A 20,503-nucleotide genomic window follows, 5' to 3' on the forward strand; every position below is an offset into this window, starting at 1 on the left:
ACACTGAGCAGACGGGTTTGAATCATTATACATTGTATGCATATCTACACTTTCAAGTTAATAGGCTCTTTTGACCAAACTACTTTTTGCTGTACATAATTACTCACTCCGGCGTTATTGTCTTACGCTGATCGTTGGGCCCAATGATGTCGTAGATGTTGACCGCAGCTGTTTAAAATATGGAAATCATAAATATATAATGCATACAATACAATTACGCTACAAACACCGTCGCATAGTCATCAGTCAGTTGTTTTGGTTTTCATAATACAGACAGAAATTTAATTGTTATGCTCTATCGCGAAAATTGAACCAAAAGGTAGCAAACGAAAGACAATATAGTGTGCATATGCACATATGTATGTAGGTATGTACGCGCGTAACATCAAAGAGGGGTGTTAATAAAGTTTCAGTTACATTACGTTAAACTGCTGATGTTTATGCGTTGGAACTTGATAATGAATTAAATGTAAATTGGACAAAACTCGATCCTGTGCTGCTGCTTTGTAGACTGTTGACCGCCTGAAGTTGGTTAGAGGTCAACAGGTGCGATGTATATGGTTCCTGGCCGTACTGACGAATCTTCCGCCAAGCCTGTATTTAGTTATTTATGTCTGAGCAGCACTAAATATTCTTGGCGATTAAGGCTGATCTGTTCCACTTGGATCTTTGGAGATTCCGACTTGGTGGCAATATAAGGTCCAGAAAACATGAATTATGGTTGGAGTTGGAGAAACCTCGACAACTGTTCGCCTAAGCCAGCTCCCAGGGTAGTCTTCTCGAGACTATACCGCGATGGGGCAGCTTAGGTACACCTCCCTGCAACATAGGTTATGTCAGCACGTGCACGGCACTAATATGAAAACATACCTCTTTTCCCAAATATATCTGCACTAAATTCTTGTCATTCACTGACCACTGAACTGTACGGCACTTGTAACTATATGCTTCCAGCATATATTTGTGGAAATATATATATTTTCCGGATAGCACTATATATATGTGTGTGCAATATGTATGTTGCTCGCACTCGGAAATTATCACGTCTTTACAGATCGATCAACTTTCTTATATTGTTCAAAGCAGTAATAGACGATGGACTGAGTAGCCAGTGCAGCAGAGCTTTTGAGCTTTTTACTAACTGTGCAATCGTATGATCCAGAACATTCGCAGCAGCATAAAACGATCGTCTAATGCACAGCATAGCTTAACTGTGCAATCGTACGATTGCCGCCTATGCTTCCCACTGTCCGTCGCTTGTATGTGTTCGTGGGCGTTCGGACTTAAGAGCGGCTAAGGCTTTGATCCAACCTTAAGAGCGGCTAAAGCTTGATCGTTCGAAATATCACTAGGGGGTCTCACGAGACGAAAGAAGATAACCAATTCCCTATATTTTGTGCTGGCTACTACATACTTCACCTGAGCCAGGACCCAACGAAGGACCGATGGCTGATGACCTACAAAAGACTCCTCCACAGATCATGAATCCCTCTTTCGATCCCGTCCAAAATTATTGTTTTAATTACATTTGTGATTTGGATTGCTTACCCCAAAGGTAAGCACATTAAGCGCGTTCACCAGAACAACGGGTTCAGCGCTCAGTGAAGTGTCGCATCCGTCATATTATGAGTACCGGTGAACGCGTATGCTGCACAGCCTACTTTCGCGATTCGTGACGTTGTAAATAAAATCGGCTCAGAGCCTATCGATATAGGTACAAACAGCTGTTTGCGTTTTTCGGTATCCGAGGAGAAAGACAAAGCTCGTAAGGAGAAGTATTTTTGAGGGAATGGAGGTGGATGGGTTAGATGTCGATAAACTGGATAGAAAGTACAGAACTGCACACTGTATCACATCGAAGTGGATCATTTCTTCTACAAAACCGATGTATTGTGTGGAATTCATAATTTTCTTATTAATTTGGCGTTTTTACGTTACCAATTGAAGATGACATTTAGTTAAATGTAAATAATAATATTAAATTTTCACACTTCCGCATGATCTCTCTCTCTCTCTCTCTGTCTCTCTCAATTTTGCTCGCACTCGTCATGAGAGATGAAAAAAACATACAGAACAAGCACTTTGTTTATCGACTAGAACGATTCGAATTTTAAAATATTTTATCTGTTTTCATTTTACCGTTACATCTCTACATTTCACTCTCTTTTGTCTCACAACAACACCAGCCGTTATATCTCGCTCCCCTCTGCCAATGGGCGCACACTGCAAGAGGAAGCGGAAGTGAGAATTTTAAGAGGGTAGCGAACCCATTGAACTTTTATTGGTTCCTTCTGACTATAATAACAATCCGATCTGATCCAGATTCGGCAGTCTGCTAGATAAGTGATTCTGCACTTTCGGTCTTCTCGACTTTTCAACATTTTGTATGCCACAGATTTTATTTCTTTTTGGTGCAGTAGGGGGCGTTGATTCAGTGTCACAGGATCACAGAGCTTGCACATTTAAAATTTGGCTTCTCTAGTTCTTATAGTCTCTGAGAGCTGGCCGTCAAACAAGACTGACAGATGCACGGACGGACTAACCGGACCGACAGACATACATACATAGCTCTGTCAACAGGGCTATTGATGCTGATCATGGACAAATATACTTTATGGGATCGGAAACACTTCCTTCTGAGTGGTACACACGTCCACTTTCACCACAAAACTAAGATATCCTAAACTCTTTGAGTACAGGGCATAAAAACAGGAAAGGTTTGTACACTTAATATCTTTGCAAATTGCTCTCAACATTTCAAATATCAGTAAAAAAATCTTATACTGGTATACCTACCCAATCTTTGGTAATCATATTTTACCTCATGTCTAGGTTCGATTGTGGTCTCTTTTTTGCTGAACATAGAGCTACTTAGTTACTAAGAAAATTTGACTTTTACATACATTATTTCTAGCATTTTGTTGTAGGAATGTAACGTAACCCCAGAATAGGTATGGCCATATATTTTTGTGTTCCCATAAGAAAGGTTCCTTCTAAAGGCTATCTGGACAGCTTTAATAGGTTTATATGTCAATATTTAGTATGTAAATACATACTAGGTATGCAAATCTAATGTCGTTATGAGGGTATCTCCGGCAATCTCTGAACTTTCCTGCATTATCCGATATCCCGAGGCATTTCCTGCGGCCACATTTGCATTCCATTTCTGGCATTTCCCGACGGCATCGCCAATCATCGGACATGGGACGCTGCTCTATCGTACGCTCTATCCGACCGGCTCCCCATCCCCCAAAGCAGCCCTCCTGCACCACCCTGAAGGCTTGGCGTTTCTCTCGCTTTCGTCGGGAATCAGCTGTTCGGCTAGACCTGCGCCTGCGCCGCTGGAAGCATTGACAGAGAGAGGAGCGCGGTGCGGGGCTCCGTCACATGTTTCTGCGGCTCGAAGGGGGCCCGAAGGGGCTTCCAATGTGCCAAAAAACGAACGCAGCCTGGGCCGAAGAAGAGGAGCCAGCGCCCGAAGACGAAGCGGTTGCCGATGCTGAAAGCCGAATGTCGCAGTGTGTTAGTGTGTTTTGCATTGGATTGGAAAAATGTGCAAAAGGTTGTGAGGGAAATGAGTAATGGGTTGGTGAGCGGAGGGGGTGGGTGGTGAAGCGGCAACGGGAATGCCAGCACTCGCTGGTCCGAACAGCAGCAGTAGCAGAGCCCCAGCAGAGCCACAGCAGAAGCAGAGCCCCAGCAGCGTCCAGAGTCGTCAGAGTCCAGAATCAGCCGAGAACAGCAGTCACCAGCGAAAAAAAGCTAAAAAATATAACCATACCATAGCTAAAAAAGCGAAAATTGCTAAACTGTTTAATGTGGAATTGTTGCGAGCACTCGCCGGAGCTCGAACTTGTGGCAATCAATCAATTAGGTGCAACGGGGTGGCGCCGCCCCGCTGGTCTCGACAGCGCCATCATCAGGAACAGCAGTAGCAGCAGCAGCAGCAGCGGCGGCGACAGCATAAGCAGCAGAGAGTGTGACAGCAGTTCAGCAGTTAAAAATCAATATCCGTCTAAAGTTTATTTCGGTTTCGGGCAACTCTGAAACTTAAAGTTGTCAACGAGCCAGCAGAAATACATATTCTCAACCAACAAACAATACTTAAATTAATTATAGTTTTTGCCAATTGCTTTATGCCAATCGCGTCCGCTTTGAGTGCTGAAAATATAACTAACAATATAGTAATCCAGATAAAGTGTCCAGAAGTCCATTTTTTGTGCATAGATATTAAAATAGAATATATTAAAAACCCAAGAGACAGAGAGAGAATAAAAGCTTTAAAACCAGAACGAGACAGCAAATAGCAACTGGTTCCATCCAAAGGAAATGTGAAGATTAAACCATAATAATACCGAGCAAAACTGAAGTGAAAATACCAAATATCCAGCAAAAATACTACAGGTATACCAGATAAAGCAAAAGGTGAGTAAAACAGCGAGAAACAGAGTGGTAAAGATAGGGGGTGGGGTGGGGAGAAAGTGTCGTAGGTCAGGGCAATGGCTGACTGCATTTCATGATCAGACAGCAGGCATCTCTCTGCCCCGCTGTGCTCTGCTCTGCTCTGCTCTGATATGCTGGGCATGACATGCGGTAGGGGGGAGGGTGGCGGCATAACTTTGCATGTTGCATCCCAGCACACAGCCGCAGCAGCTGCAGCAGCAGCAGCAGGAGGGACCAAGATGCCAAGATGTGCGGCATGCCTCAACTTCAAAATTCCAACGGTTGGTTGGTTCGCTCAGCTGAGCGTTACACAAGCACACACATTCCCCCCACCCACACATGCAAACGAGCACGAACAGGCAGCAAGAGTCAGCTGTTTTTAGTGGGTGCCAGACGGGAGGGTGGCACGAGCACGCGACACTCAGTCGAGCCGAAGCCCGAAGCTCGTACCCGAATAGCCGGCACCCAAACAGCGGCAAAATCAATATTTCCACGGCTCCATGGCAGCTGTTCGCGCCTCTGCGACGCTCTTTTTATTGTTGTTGCTCTTTCTCGTGCGGTTGCGGTAGACCAAATCAGATGGTAGGGGGGAGAGGGTCTTCCAGTGGGAGGGAGTCCATGTAGGCCCATTCCATAGATCGGTTGTGGGAGCAACTAAAGAACTCTTCTGTGGGCACCACCGGTCAAGGAATACATGGCATGTACGAATCAATTCGAATCTTAATTTGATGCCATCTGGAAGTCAGGCAGATGCCCAGTCACCGATCCTCGCTCGCATACCGTTTCCTCCTAACGGTTACTGGAAATTGCGTAATTTCATTAGCTCCTTCCAGGCCTGCGGCGCATTCCCGACAGTCGGCTTTCCCGACACTGTCGACTGTCCACTGTCGCTGCGCTGCCAGACAGTCTGCCGGTCTGCCAGTCTGCCAGTCTGGGTCTGCCTTCAGTTGTTGTTCCCCGAGTGTCTTGTGCAGGTTGCAGTGGTACCAGCTTGAGAGAGAGCCGTTCCTTTAGCCGGCACAAACCGCCTGAGACTACGTGAATTCTGAACAAGTAAGCAGAAGGGCTGCTCTTACAAAATGGGATCTCTTGATACGGAAAATCGACAATTGTTGAAGGATGAGTCTGGGGCAGGGCACTGAGCTGGAGCCGGGCTGGCCGGGACGGGACCAATGCCGGTGCCAATGCCGGGTACCGGTACCGAAACGAATCGGCCCCCCAAAAACGAGGCGAAATCGGAACGAACCGAACGGAATGGCATAACCGTTAGCTGGAAGCGGCGAATCAGCATTCGGCCGCCCCGAGTCGGCCAACAACAACAAACAGCTGCAGCGAGGGGACGAAGACAACGACAACGACGACGAGCCTTCCTCTCGGCCCACAGCTGTGCAAGGAGGCGGGCGGCGCAGGGCTGGGCTGGCATCGCTGCGCCAGCCAGCCCCAGCTGGAAATTCCAATAACAGCAGCAGCTGAAAACTGGAGTTACCGACTGACGGACGCCGCTGTCGCAGTCGATGGCGCTGCCGCTGTGGCTGTTGCTGTTGCTGTTGCTAGCGTCGTCGTCGTCGTCGTCGTCGTCGTCGTCGTCGTGGCCGTCGCTTCGTGGTGCCACTTGCCTCGTCCGGATAATCAGTCGTCGTCGAGCTTTCAAAACGTTTGCAGCAAACGGGAGAACACACGCCAGGGATCGAAATCCAACCAAGAGCAGCCAAAAAGCAGGAGACCCAGAGATACCAAAAGATAGAGAGAGATAGAACGAGCGAGAGATAGAGAAAGAGCCAAATGTAAATCTTAAGACGGTGTGGACAGAGAAGGAAGTTGCAATTAACTATACGTTTTTTTTCAAGTGCTCCTTTTTTTACTGTGGCTTCTTTTTTTGCGATGATATCATATAACGTGCTGCAAGAACTGGTGCACACTCCACCACAACACTCCACCACTCCACTCTCCACTCCCCGGCACTCCCCCACCAGCACGTGCTTTGCTTTCCACAATGTCTGTATGTGTGTGACCTATTGATTCTACAACTTCCTTTGGCGATGGTGCAACTTCGGCTTCCGCTGCAAGAACTCGCATTTCCCTCCCCCAACCCCAACCCCAACCACAACCCCCCACCACACACGTCCCACTCCCACAGTCGATCGATAGGTACTTTGGACCTATCTGTCTGTCCACTGATCCACTGTCCACAACAGATCAAAGCTGCAGACAGATCTCCCCCGGAACCCTCCTCCTCTGGACGGACTTATGTGCGTCCCGAAATAGCAGGAGGGAAAACTCATCCATCATGCACGGCCGCCGGCAAACGGCAGGGCGGACGAAGGGGGTACAGGGAATGTCCTACCAAATGCAGGCCGGCAACTCCGCGGCCGTTTTCTGGTGAATCATTCGGAGTAGCGGCAGCACTGGAGCGAGACATGGGACCCCCCACCCCGGCCTGGGGCACGCGACCGACTGCAGGCCGGGTAAAGGGGGAGACACACAAGTTGAAGGATTACAACAGCAGCAAGGGCGACAGAAATATCAAAAGGAGTTATTCAGCTCGCCTCCTCCGCCGCCACCACGGCCTCCCCCTCCCTCGGCCCATCGTGGCTTTTTATAGTTTTCGCATGCACCCGGCAATAAGGGAGGAAGGAGAGTGGGCTGGAGGGGAGGGACTGGTGTGGCAGGCTGATGACGTCGCCTGCCACGTCGTGGTTGTCGCCGTTGTCGTTGCCATGGAGCGCGTCCAAGCGATGACGACATCTTTTTGGGGCGTGTGTCTGTCCACCCAGGGAATCGCTGATTTTACCCCGTGTCCCATGCCCCTTGATGATGCATATGTGCGCTGGTCTATATCTGCAAGACGGACAAAGTTCAATGCATTTTATATTTGCAGAGCCGAGGCGGCCGCCTCCTGTCTGTGGCTCGTCTTTTTATAGCCACTCCTCCGGCGGCCCTGCCTCGCCCGACTCCTGGGCTGTGGCAGTGTCTGTGCCTGTGTCTGTGTCTGTGCCTGGTCTATGTGGCAGCTAGCTCCGCTGGGAGACCGAATGTTGGGGCACAGATGGAGAGAGCGCGGAGTGGAGATGACAGTCATATTTCGATGGGCATTACGCAACGGAAGAGGGAAAACCAGACGAGGAACTATCAGACGGTGAAAGAAGGAGGATTTCATTAGAACAGAAATAGGAGTATTTCTGTTGCAACTTTTTTCCAGGGACAGAATCTGTAGAATAAGAGGGATCCAAAATATATTTCCATCCAACTTTCGAACCATTTCCACTGTTCACTTGCCAGCTACTTGGAGAGATTTTGTTCAGGAGCTCATAAAGGGGTATTCCTGGAGAATAGTTTACTGTGTGGAAAGTAGTGTAAAACAAAATGATAAAAAGACAGAGCGACTAAGAGACAGACAAATAGACAGACCATCGACCACCGCAATATCCTTACGATCTATAACGATCTCCTCTTCCTTTGCAGATCCGACGATAGATGGAAATAGTGTCGCCGTGCAAACGCGGAGAGAGCTAAAAGCGAACAGTCCAACTGAGAATTACTATAGCCCAAGAGCTATAGCCGAGAGAAGAAACGAGATCGGCTCGGATCGCTTGATTCATTTCAGACAAAAACGAGAGGAAAGCCCCAAAGTGAGAAAAACCAAAAATCGAATTTTCATGTTTCAAACACAAAAACCAAAACCAAACACAAAACCAAAATTATTATTGATAAACTATTACGAATAAAAGCAAAAAGAAAAACCAAAGGTAAAGTAAAAATTGCTAAAAGTAAAAACAAACGCTACTCCAAAATCTTCACTAAATATACGATATATATATATACGATACGTATAATACGTATGTACGTATAATATATATATGCATATGTTTAACTAATAAAATATACTTCAGAGAACACGCCAATTGCCGCAAAAAACAACCAAACCAACAAAAACTTACTCCAAAAGAAAAAGCAAAGCAAAAAATTAATAAAAACCAAAGAGATTTTCATTCAACAAAAACACTGACCACAGCTTCAAGAAGTGTGCACAATAATAGCAACAAAAGAAAAATACAAGAAAAACCAAAAGACTAGCCAAAACCAATTCCAGAGATTTTAACAAAACAACAAAAAAAAAAGCAAAACAAAAACCAAACCAAACGACACGAAACGAAAACCAATTAAGCGAACAATTCTCTAGTTTTCTCGGAGGAAAAAGCAAAGGAAAGACTGCGCCAAAAGTCACGGCCAGCAAACAACAAAAAGTACAACAACAAAAAACGAAAACACAAACAAAACCAAAACCAAAAGGAAGGAGAAAGAAGAGAAGAAGCAGCAGCGGCAGCAGCAGCAGCAGCAGCAGAAGAACAACAACCATCCGGCAGAAGCTGAAGCAGAAGCAGAAGCAGAAGCAGAAGACAGCGTCACGCACCAAAACTCGCCCCTCAGTTGCAGTCGCAGTCGCAGTCCGCAGCGAACGGTTTTCCGCAATATTTCCAAGGAATTTTGCGAGTGTTTAATAAAGACAGAGACAGAGCAACATCTAGAGAGCGAGTAGTGGAAGTGCCAGTGCGATAGGGAAAGAGTGCGAGGGAGCACACAATATTGTTAATCGGTTAACCATTGTATTTTTTTTCTAAGTGTAACAAGTTTTTTTGCCTGTGTGACAAACAAAAAAGCAAAGACAAATCCAACAACCAATAACCAACAACATCTGTGATGGGAGATCAGCCAAAGGCGACAACAACAACCACCAGTGGGGGGGCGGCTGCAGGAGGATCAGCAGCGGGATCAGTAGCGACTGAGGGCGACACCGTGATGGCCGCCGCGACCCAAGAAGCCGTGGGCAGTGCCATTGCCATGGCCAATGCAAACGGCAACGGCAACGGCAACGCCAACGCCAACGGACCGGAGCATCCACCGCCGGAGTCGCAGGAGCTAGGTGGTGTCGAGGGACAGGTGGACAACGAGGTCGGTGGTGGCACTGATGTCGGTGACGATGCGGCCACGGATGCCGGGGCAAGCTCTCTGCCACCGTCGGAGATCGGTGGTCGGGCACCGCTGGATACTGCCGGCTCGGACGGCGGCGGTGTGGCCTCCAGCCTGGCCGGTGGCATGGTTGGTCCGCCCAGCCCCCTGACCGGATGCTATCTGCTGATCGTGCTCGGGGAGCCGCATTCCGAGGAGCACAAGGACAACATCTTGCAGCATCTGTTGAAGGGTGAGTACGCCACTAGAAAGTAGAAAGTACACATGTATATATGCACATACATATGTAGATTCCGTACCTTCCACGGAAATCTTAAGTAGAAAGTCTGGCGTATGCAAATGAGCCGCATGCTGGAATGATGTGTGCAGCGTCATGCCTCGGCAATTGGCGTCGCGTGCCCCGTCCAGCCTTCAGCATCAGCATCATCTTCAGCTTCATCTTCATCATAGTCTTCATTCCATTCCAATCGAAACCCCACCTCAATCCACCCACTCCCACTCGTTTTCACACTTTGATGATTCCGCCATCCAATTAGCTGGAAAGGCCGAGAGCGGGAGAGCATTGAGAGTGGGTTTCATATTCATATTCATTTTCATACGAGTATTCATTCACTTTTCTTCCATCTAGTTCTTCTACTACATATGTGAGCTTGTCTGACACACTTTCTTGAGCTATTCTGTTCTTCTGGAGCCTCTGCATCCGATGGCATGTCCATGGCTCTGCCTTCGCAAAGAGCAGTGGGAGTGTCCCACTCAATAATTACCTTGCAGCATGGGTTAATCGAATTCCCAGGATGATGGCAGCTCTTCTGGGCAGGGCCTGCCATGTCCTGCCATGAACTGTGGGAGAATGGCGCTGGCAATTCGATTTGAGGAAATTGCGCATAAAAGTATGCAGTGGGATGCACTGCACCCGTCTGCCCGTTTAATTAAAATTGGAAAACACACACACACACAGAGGTACACTTGCTTGCCCCACGTGGCACACACAGATCCAGAGAGAAAGAGAGAGAGAGAGAGAGAGACACACAGCACAAACACTCGCGGATTGTTTACTTTTAATTGTATTAATTATTTTCATGTTGATTGCATTACAAACAGCAACAGAAAACAGAGAAAAAAACAGCAAAGACAACAAAGAGTCGTGAAAAGGGCAATTGGGTCAAACGGCAAGGGGTATTAAGGCAGAAGGTGAGGCTGCTGCAGTTCTGCGAACTCCGAGCGGAGAACCCGAAGGCCTCTGTTCCAAACTTTATGCGCGAGTGTGGCTGTGCCTTACCTTCACAGAAAAACATATCTTGCCACAGAGCGTGCAACCAAAAAGAGAGCCTGAGATCACTCACGTTGCTCGACTCATCCGTTACATCCGCATCGTATCAATAGAATCCTTTCCTGCCAAGCTGCTCCGAGAGAGAAAGAGCGAGAGAGAGGGTGCCAGTCAGGGCCTAGCCTCACCTTTCATGCGAAACATACCTTGCAACAGACTGTACACAAAGAGAGGAACCGAGTGATAGCGATGCTCGTCGACTCATCCTGTTATTGCACAGATTATTAACAAATATTTGATTTATGCAGGCGACAAACCAGAATGTAAGCAAAGGACTTTAGAGAGAGTCCGCGGGGAAGAGAGCGGAAGTACAGTCCATTGGGAATTGAGGCGCCGTGGGTGTGGCATAATTGCCGGACACATGAACCCCCAATCGGCAACACCCCCCAGCCCCGATCCCTTTACCCTTTGCCCAATCCCAGGGCGGAAATTGCACAAAACTTGTCCGTGCGGACATGAAAATTAGTCGCCAGCCGAGCGGACTCACAAGGGGAAGCGGGGAAAGGGGAAGGGAAAGGGATAGCAATGGGTCCAACGGAAGAGGCAGAGGTATGGATTACCTGGAGGCTTAGGCGAGAGGTGCAACACAACAAAAAAATAATGTGCAGAAAACACCAAATGCAAAAGCACAGCTTGTGGAAAAATTTGCAATGTTTGCTCCGTGGTTTTCCCCCCTAAAACACACAGAGGCCCAGAGGTCCAAACGGGGTGGGAGGAGCTGAAGCGATGAAGGGGTTACCAACCTCTGCGGCGGCCTCATTTTATAATTGATTTTGAGGAAAAAGCGCTCAAATTTGTGGTGGTGGCGGTGGCTGTTCAAACGGAAACCGAAAAACAAACTAACCAGGAAATTGGTAGTGACAGACCAGTGGGGTGCAGACAGAGAGACGCTAGAGGGAACAGGGGACTGGAGAAGGGAAATCATTGTGCTCCAATTATCCCTGAATCCCCATTAAATCCTTAGCCCTCTGGTGGCAACTGTAGAAGGATCTTTTGATCAGGGCTTCATACGGTATAAATAGAAAACGAGAAATGCGTGAAATAAGTACTATTTATTGGACAACATGTGTCTCCAATGAAATTCCAAGTGGAGTTTTCTCCCACGGAGTAGCTTAGTAGTTTAGGATGTATTTTCATTACTGATGGAAGTGATAATTGCAGAATCCATATGGAAATACATCTCCGGAGTACCTTTTTGTGACTGGTGATGGTGTCGTCTTTCTTCTAATCACGCCCTCCTTTATCTCTCACTCTTTGTGGTAGCACTTCCTTCCTTCTCTCGCTCTCCCGCTGTGGTAGCACTGTGGTTGGTGTCGCTTTGCATTTGCAGTGTTGCAAGTGCCTCCTGTGGACCACTTGAGCCGCGGCACTTGATGCCACTTTACTGAAGTTCTGGCGGGGGGTTGTGGGAGGAGGCTCACATGATTATAATAATTGCGTTGCTGTTTTTTTTCCGCCAGCTCTTTGTCTTCTTTCACGTCTCTCCCATCCGCTCTCTCTCCCTCTCTCTCTCTCTTTCATTCATTTTTTGGCTTTCTTTTTTAATTAACTTAGGAAGAAATCAATAAAAAAAATAAAGCGCGTCATTCAAGGTCAGGTCGTGGAGGGGAGGGAAATCACATAACATTATTATGACAAATGTTGTCAAAAGAGAGAAGCGGAAACAGGGCTGGATGGGCTGGAGGGGTAGGCAATGGGCGTGGCCACTTGTGTTGAGGCCCAAAAATCGATCAAATAAGAGGCAGAAAGAGACAGAGAGAGGGAACTATAAAGAGAGAGAGGAAGTAGCTTGAAGGGCAGATACGATAGAAAAGTGGAGCGTGACGGGCTTCGATTTTGTACATATTTTTAGATAGTTACCCAGAAAGAGGAAGGGTGGAAGAAAAAGGGAAGGAAAGGGAAGATAAAGACGAAAAAGAAAAGCGAAGGGGCATAGTTTTGAAGGTGGAGAGAAGAGGAAGAGCGGACTCCAACAGTTGACGCGTGATTGCATGACAATGTGTGTGGGATACGACAGCTGAACAGGACACATAGGATGCCACAAAACGACAGGACGCTGTACTGCACTGGATCCCTCGCCGCGCGTAAAACGTGGGACACACTACGTGACCACTCCCCAGATCTCAGCCCCTGGCCCTGTGTCTAGCTCTGGCTCTGGCCCAAAGCTCGACACGTTCACTCGGACAACAAAGTCGCGTTGACAGTTGCAATGACAGCAGTTTTAGCAGCAGCAAACCCCACCCCCAAAACCCGGTGCATCCAGAGGGTGGAAGAGAACACTGAACCCCAGTAAATCTAGTGGCATGAGGAGGGAAGGATTATGGGGGCTGGAAGCATGAGGAGCACTGGATATGTGAACAGTGGATATGAGGATCATTCTGTGTACAACATGTTAAAGAACCATTTCTATACGTTTCATATGGCGCGTACTCAATGGTTGGAAGATAGGCTTGAGGATCATGTTTGGGATACATATGGATTGCTGAGCACCTGTTTCATCGCCTCATTTGTGCAATGCGGCATATACCAAATAATTGCATTTAAGAGCAGGGTTCAGGGCAGTGAAAATAAAAATGAAAGGATTGCTCAACACTGTGTGTTGAGGAACATTTCATTTCTGGGACATGGACTACTGCTGAAGAGCGAAGCAGAGCTGTTTCATCATATCCCTTGTACAATGTGGCGTATACGTATTCTCATTGGAATGGGGCTGGATACGCCTCGTCACCGCAAATTGATTTGTTTTTCTTGCTATAATGATTATCCAATCTGATCCAGATTTGGCAGTCTAGAAGATATGGTCTTTCTGGTATCTTTAAAATTGTGGATGCCACAGTTTTTCGTCCTTTGTGGGGGCGGAACGGGACGAGGCCAAATTTTGAAACAAACTTCAGTGCGATATCCCAATAGTCTGGATACAAAATGTCGTTGCTCTAGCTCTTATAGTCTCTGAGGACATGGCGCAATCGTCTCGGCTATAGATGCTGATCAAGATCAAGAAGCGGAAACGCTTCCTTCTGGGCGTTTTCCCCATTTTCCCCACAAATCGAATATACCCCTATACTCACTAGTGGGTAGCTAACTTTTAAGCTTCTCCGTCAGAGAGACAAAGGGAGTGAGTGCAAGGGCAGGGAAGTCAGCCACTGGAAATTCTTGAAGCACAAACAATGGGAAACATGCTGGCTATGAAAAAAATGGGGGGAAGGTGTCGCAAAGAGTTATATTCCAGCAGATCTTGACGGGCATCTCTTCTCTCCCATCTCTTTTGACCGTTTCCCTTCCCTGGTTTTGGATGCGCATAGAAACCAAGGTGGCGTATACGCAATCATCGATTTGAAATAGAAGCAGCAAACGACCGGTTCTTTCGTTGGCGGTTGGTGGTGGATGGCTAGTTGCGGTGGTTAGCATCCGTGTGCGGGGCTTGCGTCACCAATAAGCACACACACCTACACAGAGAGACATTAAAAATGCTTTTATTGCAAATTAATTGCTTTGAAGTGCACTGCGAGGCAGAGGGTTTGAGGCGCGTTTGAGCCGCCCGCAGACCATGCGACGCACCCGTGGTCAGACCACATGCCACATGCCGCACCCCACAGCCACTCTCTGCCGCACAGACCCTCCACCTGCACTCCTCCCTCATTTTCGGGAGGGGCATGGCTCACGTTACATTGGTTTTCAGTTTAATTAGTTTTCGTCGGGCTTGAGTTTGAGCTTGAGTCCGTGCGTGTCATTAAATTTGCAATTTAGTTTTGCCATTATTCTAATGAGGAAAATGATGGTGACAATGCTACGAAAATGCAAGGAAAATGGGGGAAAATTTCTAATGAGCGAGCAAACCGAGAACGGAATAGGAATAGAAATAGAAACCCGAACCGAAACCAAAAGGAACTCCAAGCGAAAAGATGGTGGTGGAAAACACATCTCTCTGATTGAGTTGACCCATGGCCTTCTTTGAACCGTCGTGAAACCTGAAAGGTTTTGATGCCTAATTAGTTGCGAACTGTTTTTGCCGTCCGATAGCCATTCGCTCTAATTGGCCAACAAAATTCCACCTGGCCACCGACAAAATTGAAATGTTCAATGGGAAATTCATGAGCTGGAAGCGGACTGGGAGAGTGGAGCATGTAACCTGCCCCCTATCTCTCTCACACGGCGTGGCTTAGCAATAAAAGGTATTTATCCGCGTTGATCCCAAAACACTTTTTGGCTCACAAAACTTTTGGCCATCGCCAACACGAAAATAAAAACCCAATTTCCAAGCGGCAATTTCATGAATTTTCTCAACTATTTTGGCAATGCCGTAAAGAAAATAGAGGTCGGTCCCATATCCCCCATATCCTTAGCCCACTCTCCCGTCCACCCGTCCACCCGTCCACCCGCTCCAGCTTTTCGGTTTACTTAAGAAGTTTTCAGTTCTTTCGAGAAATCAGGGGAGTAACCGATTCATGGAGTATCCATTGGTTGATGTACACATGAAAGAATGGAAGAGGGGCACTCTGGGATGGGCTCACAGAGTATTCCTCGGGTCTAGGGCATCCATTTTAATGCGCACACGTGACTACAGGGTACGAGGATGCCAGGGTACAGGAAACCGTACACACAGAGGGCACAGGATGTTGTGGCATGGCGATGGACATGGACAGCCATGAAATGTATTACTCCGCTTTGGCAGGCGCCTATTTTCGCTTGCACCTGAAATGCCAGACGAAAATGTTGCTGTGCAACTTTGCCACACACACATGCCGCATGCCTACACATGGTCCTCCTTCGAATGTTGGATGGCCATAAAAATTGCTTATCCTCGTTTCATTTAAAGTGAAATACAATTCGGCTAATGCAATTGGCACACGAATAAGGACGGATGGAAGGATGCGGACGGTGGATGGTGGTTGGTGGTTTGATGCCGCCTGTAAACACTCACGTAACTTAAAGCCTTTCATTTTGATTAACGTTTCGGCTTTTACCATACTTGCAAAATGGTTTTATGGCCCCAAAGGGAGACGAAGCCGGAGGGCCAGAGGGCCGGAGGGAGGAAAAGCAAAAGGAAAACCTCCGGATCCCCGGTAGCTCCTAATTTTGCGGCTCAGCCGTAGAGAACTGCCGACCTATGCATGTCTGAGACGGAGACTCCGGCGGTGACTCCCCGACAACGTGAAAATCATGAAAATTAATTGCCAATCTGGGTCGGGTGCCCGAGCCCCACCCCCTTCGTGGTTTCTTCTGCTGCTGAGCTTGCCACAAATTAATGTGCCGCCATTTTGAATATTGCACTGTCTACGTCTTTAGGTCTCTCTCTACTCTATACTCTCTAACATCTTCTCTCTTCTCTCTTCTCTCTCTCTTTCTGTTTCATTCTCTGTTTCTGACTGGGTTGGTGGGTGGTGGGTATGGTATGCAAATGATTGCCTCAAACTCCCAAAAAAGTCCAACAGAAGTCGGTCAAACGGAAGCTTCTACGTGATTCACTTGACTTCAAATCCGAACACCCAGGAAAGCCACCTCCACCTCCACTCTCTCCTTTCATTTTCTCCACTCTCTTTAGCTAATTTCATTCAAGAATGGAATCCACTTTGTACTTTTGTATTTGAGTTTCTGATTGATTTGCCTTCATTTGCCAAACTTCCCCCGTCGTCTCCGTGTTTGAGTTGAAGAGAAGTTTGGTCTAGAGGTGGCAATGGAACTGCGGAGGAGCCTGATGACTTACCACAGGCAAGGAGGAATCACCAGAGTGTACCAATGCGCGGCAGCATGTGCCTTAAAAGGTGACATAGAGGCCACTGCTTTGAGCTTCAAGGGGATATATCCCACAAGAATCCCAGATTGGTACTTTGAAGATGGTCTTCCGGTGTGCTGCCTTCAATGGTCAATTCTTCTTTTTTTTCGATTATCATCCTTCAGTGCGCCTTGGGTGGTGGGATCTTTCCCATAGCTCCTTGGAACAACCGCCTGCTGCAAATAACTAATTACCTGGCTCTCGCGCTCAGGTGGCGGCCATAACTCATGTTGCGCCTCAATTATGGAAGTCAACGTGGATTCGAAGAGAGCCTACTCCCCCTCGTGTGTCTCCACCAATCTCCCCCGACGTCTCTCGATGTCGCGTTCGATGTCCCTCTGGACGAACATGAAAATGTACTCGTAATTAATTGCCAGCTGGCATTTCTCTCATAAATCCCCATCTGCGCCAAGACGGGGGGGAAACTTTCCCTTGTCAAAACGGAAACTGACACTGAAGTTGGAACAGAAGTTCCATAAGGACTTCGAGCCGAAGAGAAGACGGTGCAGACTGCATGCTGGAGGCTGCAGAAGGGACTCCATCTTTGTGTTTCTGTACCGTTCTCTTGTATCGGGAGGGAGTATCGATATTTGCAATTGGAATTCAATCAGTGGCCATAAATTCGATTTAGCATGAGACATAAGTATCTTTGAGACAGCAAACATTTTGATTTGTGGCAGCAAGGTCTTGCCTTCGCATAAAATTGCAATTTTGATTCCTTTTCAACCATTTAAAATATACATATTTCTGTAATTTTATGGCAGCTGCTGCCCGTGTACCACTCCATCACTCCCCCACTCCCACCCTCAGTGGCTGTGGTGGGGCCTTGGAGGTGCCACAGCGTATGGCTATGTCGTCGTGTGGTGGTCGCCCTGGTTGGCCATTTTTCCTGCCGCTGACTGCTGGCTGCAATTTTCGTTTTGGCGCATTTGCGAAATTAAAAAGCTTCTTGCATCATCATCATCACAGTCCCCATCCTCAATGTTCTCATCCCCATTATGATGCTTGTGGTAGTCATCAAGTGATTTGTTGGTCGCATGCCAAGTGAAAACTGCGATGGCAATGGCGACGAATCACACATGTTCTGGGAGGGAGAACGAGCGAATGAACGGATGAAGGATGAAGGATGATGGGGGTTTCGGTTAGCCCTGACTTTGAGATACCATAGTATTGCCGGAGATCTGCAGTGGGTATTCTGGAATAAAACCTTTTGCCATGAAAATATAGAGATTTTAGGGCATCATAATCCAATTCCATCATAATCTCTATAGACTCTCTCTATTCAACTAGGGGACGACGGCGATACCCAAAGAATGCTTCTTAGAAGCGAAAAACGCTGCACCAGAGAATCCTTTCAAGCAGAATAAACACTTAATGCGTTGCCAACATACTATAGCTATCCATCTACTGATGCCACCCCCTTGTGCCCTCTAGATTTTCTGGAACTGCTGTCCAAACTGTAAAATGGATTTATTTTCCTTTAGTTTTTGCCCCAATTTATTTATTTATTTACTGCTCGCTTCATGCAAAATGTATTTGTTATTTATTTATGCTCTCCCTCTCGCCCACTCTCCTGTTTGCCTGGGTAAAACATAATCTCCACTTGGCTGCCAGGCTGCCAGGCTGCCAGGCTCCCAAGCTCCCAGGCTGCCACACCCCATCCCGCTCTCTGTGAAAATGGCTTATTGATTGGCTTGTGCATTAATTGAGCGTGAAAAAAGTTTTTTAGTGTGGTGGCTGGATGGAAAATGCACTTTCGCGCTTAATGGCATTTTCGCTTAAGTTGTGCAAAAAAGCAAAGCATACATTTTGGGGTATGCCGCAAAGAGCAAGATGCTGTCATTATAGAGGGGGAAAGGGGGTGATAGACGTGTGGATGCAACAAGGGGAGAAAGAGATGTCGAGGGCGAGAGAATACATGAAATTTTCAATCTTATGTCCCACCCAATTAATGATGAAATGGTGAGGATGACAGGCGGCGAAACACACCACACATGTCCTGTCTCTGTGTGCCTCTCTCTCTCTCCATCCGTGTGTGTGTGTGTGTGTGTGTGTATGTGTGGATCCAATTTGTCGCCTTTCCTGAGAAAATTGCGAAAAATCGTTGACAAATTGCATTCGAGGCGCCTCATCTTCTGGTTTTTCTTGGGTCCTCCACCCTCCTATGGCTCTTTGGCACTGACTTTTTACCTATTTTTATGCCCGCATTAGCGTCACCTTTCCCTACCAGCTCTCATCCTGTTCTGTCTCGTTGCTGCCCCACGTTATACCGTTGTTCGCTGTTCAATACAAATTCATTTCATTTCAATTCGAGCGCGATTCAATCTAGGATCTCGATTCACCTCAGGACTCAAAAAGACGTTCTTCAATGCGCTTTATTGCCCTTTAGCCGTGTCAGAGAGCATGTGTTCGTGTGGGTGAGTCTGTGGCAGATAAGAGTTGCCCCAAGCAGCAGATGCCCCATTGTACAGAGCGAGAGGGAGAGATATTTCAGGGCTCTGCTTCACCCGTGGCATTCAACGTAGCCATCGCAGTAGTGAGGCATGAAATTGGAAATCCATAATGGCCCTTCGTGAACGAGCATATAAATGTGGATATGCCACACTTGCAGCAGCAGCAGCAGCAGCAGCCATCAGCCATTGTGCACCTTTTTAAGGAGACATTTGCTGCAGATGGGGTACCGAAGCTCAAGTTGAAGGCAGCATCTGGTTTTGGGTTTTTTGGGTGGCGCTGAGTCCATTCAAGTGTCCATTTTGCAGTCATATCAACCATTTCCTTGGAAAAATACAATATAAGATTATAGTTGCTAAAGTTTCCAATGAATTTCACATGTATTTTTTTTGTAGTTCCTATGAAAATACTATTTTTTCGGTTCAGAGAATCTTATTGTTATAGAAAAGAGATGTTTTCTGTGGGAGGATTCCATAAATAACCATCAAAGGGAATATGTTTAATCTGCCCATCTCTTTTCTAAGATATGAGAGATAAAAGAGATTCCTGAATCTCCGAGACTATAAGAGCTAGAGCAGTTGGATTTTGGGATATCACTCGTGTGTTTCAAGTTCTTAATAGCCCGAATAAACAAAACAAGTTGAGGGGCACCTTTCGTTTGGCTCATTGAACACCTGGCTTTAGCAGGGCCATGCCGTTTTTAGTGCATACTTTTAGGATGCAAAGAAAAGGAGCCCCAGGTACCAGGAATTTTTGTACTTCAGCTGGACTGGTTTGCACTGCTCTCTGGTTCATTTTTCAATATTTTCTGAAGAGAAAATTGTGTCTGAAATCTGTTTAATCTTTTGATGCATTGTGACGGAGTTTTCTAGGGAAATTGAATTATCTTTAAGCAATTATGTAATCAATTCTGTAATTCCGATGAATTTTCCGATAAGTGGATTTTTGCATTTCGGTTTTATATTCGATTTCCATTGATATTTCATTAGTTTGTTAATTATTCAAATAAAGAGTGCACACACATCAGATACTCCCACACACAAAAAGACAAATACAGACACACATTTATATGTACATATATGGAGATACAGATACAAATGGCAGAGGCATGTGCAAATACTATGTGCAATTATGCAATTAGTGGCAAACAATTAAGAGGGTGCAGCTTTCCGGGGGGTAGGGGAAGTTTTCCCACGCACACACAACGACAGAAAGAGAGAGAAGGAGAGAACTATAGTACGAAGGGGGGGGGGGGGCGTGGCAATGGGGCAAGGTAGCACAAACAAAATGGTACTTAATTAGCTGCCGCTACAGTTACCATTTTGCAAACGACAATTACAGAAAGTTGCAGAGACGCAAATTGAATTGAGTTCGAGGAGAGTGAAGCGTAAGAGGGTGGATGGTGGAGGGGCTAGAGGGAGGTGTTGCTGTTCGTAAGACTCTGCCACACCTCTCCTTCCCTCGGATGCTGTAGGTTCAAAGCGAAATGAACCGAAAATGTACATAAATTTGTGTATCTGGCAGATGGATTATTTTTAGAG

The 20,503-nt window shown here is 46.8% G+C and overlaps 1 protein-coding gene across 5 annotated transcripts in view; it reads left to right on the forward strand.

The window, feature by feature from the left end:
- Positions 1–3,653: 3,653 nt before the first annotated feature.
- Positions 3,654–20,503, forward strand: part of futsch — a 55,263-nt gene continuing 38,413 nt past the window's right edge. For 2 of the 5 annotated variants that reach the window (XM_001355407.4, XM_033384854.1), the window contains exons 1-2: positions 6,041–6,227; positions 7,906–9,643. In XM_001355407.4, coding sequence (XP_001355443.3) covers positions 9,142–9,643 — 502 coding nt within the window. In that variant the 5' untranslated portion in view covers positions 6,041–6,227; positions 7,906–9,141. Of the gene's footprint in view, positions 4,426–5,390; positions 5,497–6,040; positions 6,243–7,905; positions 9,644–20,503 lie in introns of those variants that run through there. The other 3 variants (XM_033384851.1, XM_033384852.1, XM_033384853.1) reach the window with 3 other exon arrangements.

This window comes from Drosophila pseudoobscura, chromosome X (assembly GCF_009870125.1).
Source record: "Drosophila pseudoobscura strain MV-25-SWS-2005 chromosome X, UCI_Dpse_MV25, whole genome shotgun sequence".
Classification (NCBI taxonomy): Eukaryota; Metazoa; Arthropoda; class Insecta; order Diptera; family Drosophilidae; genus Drosophila; species Drosophila pseudoobscura.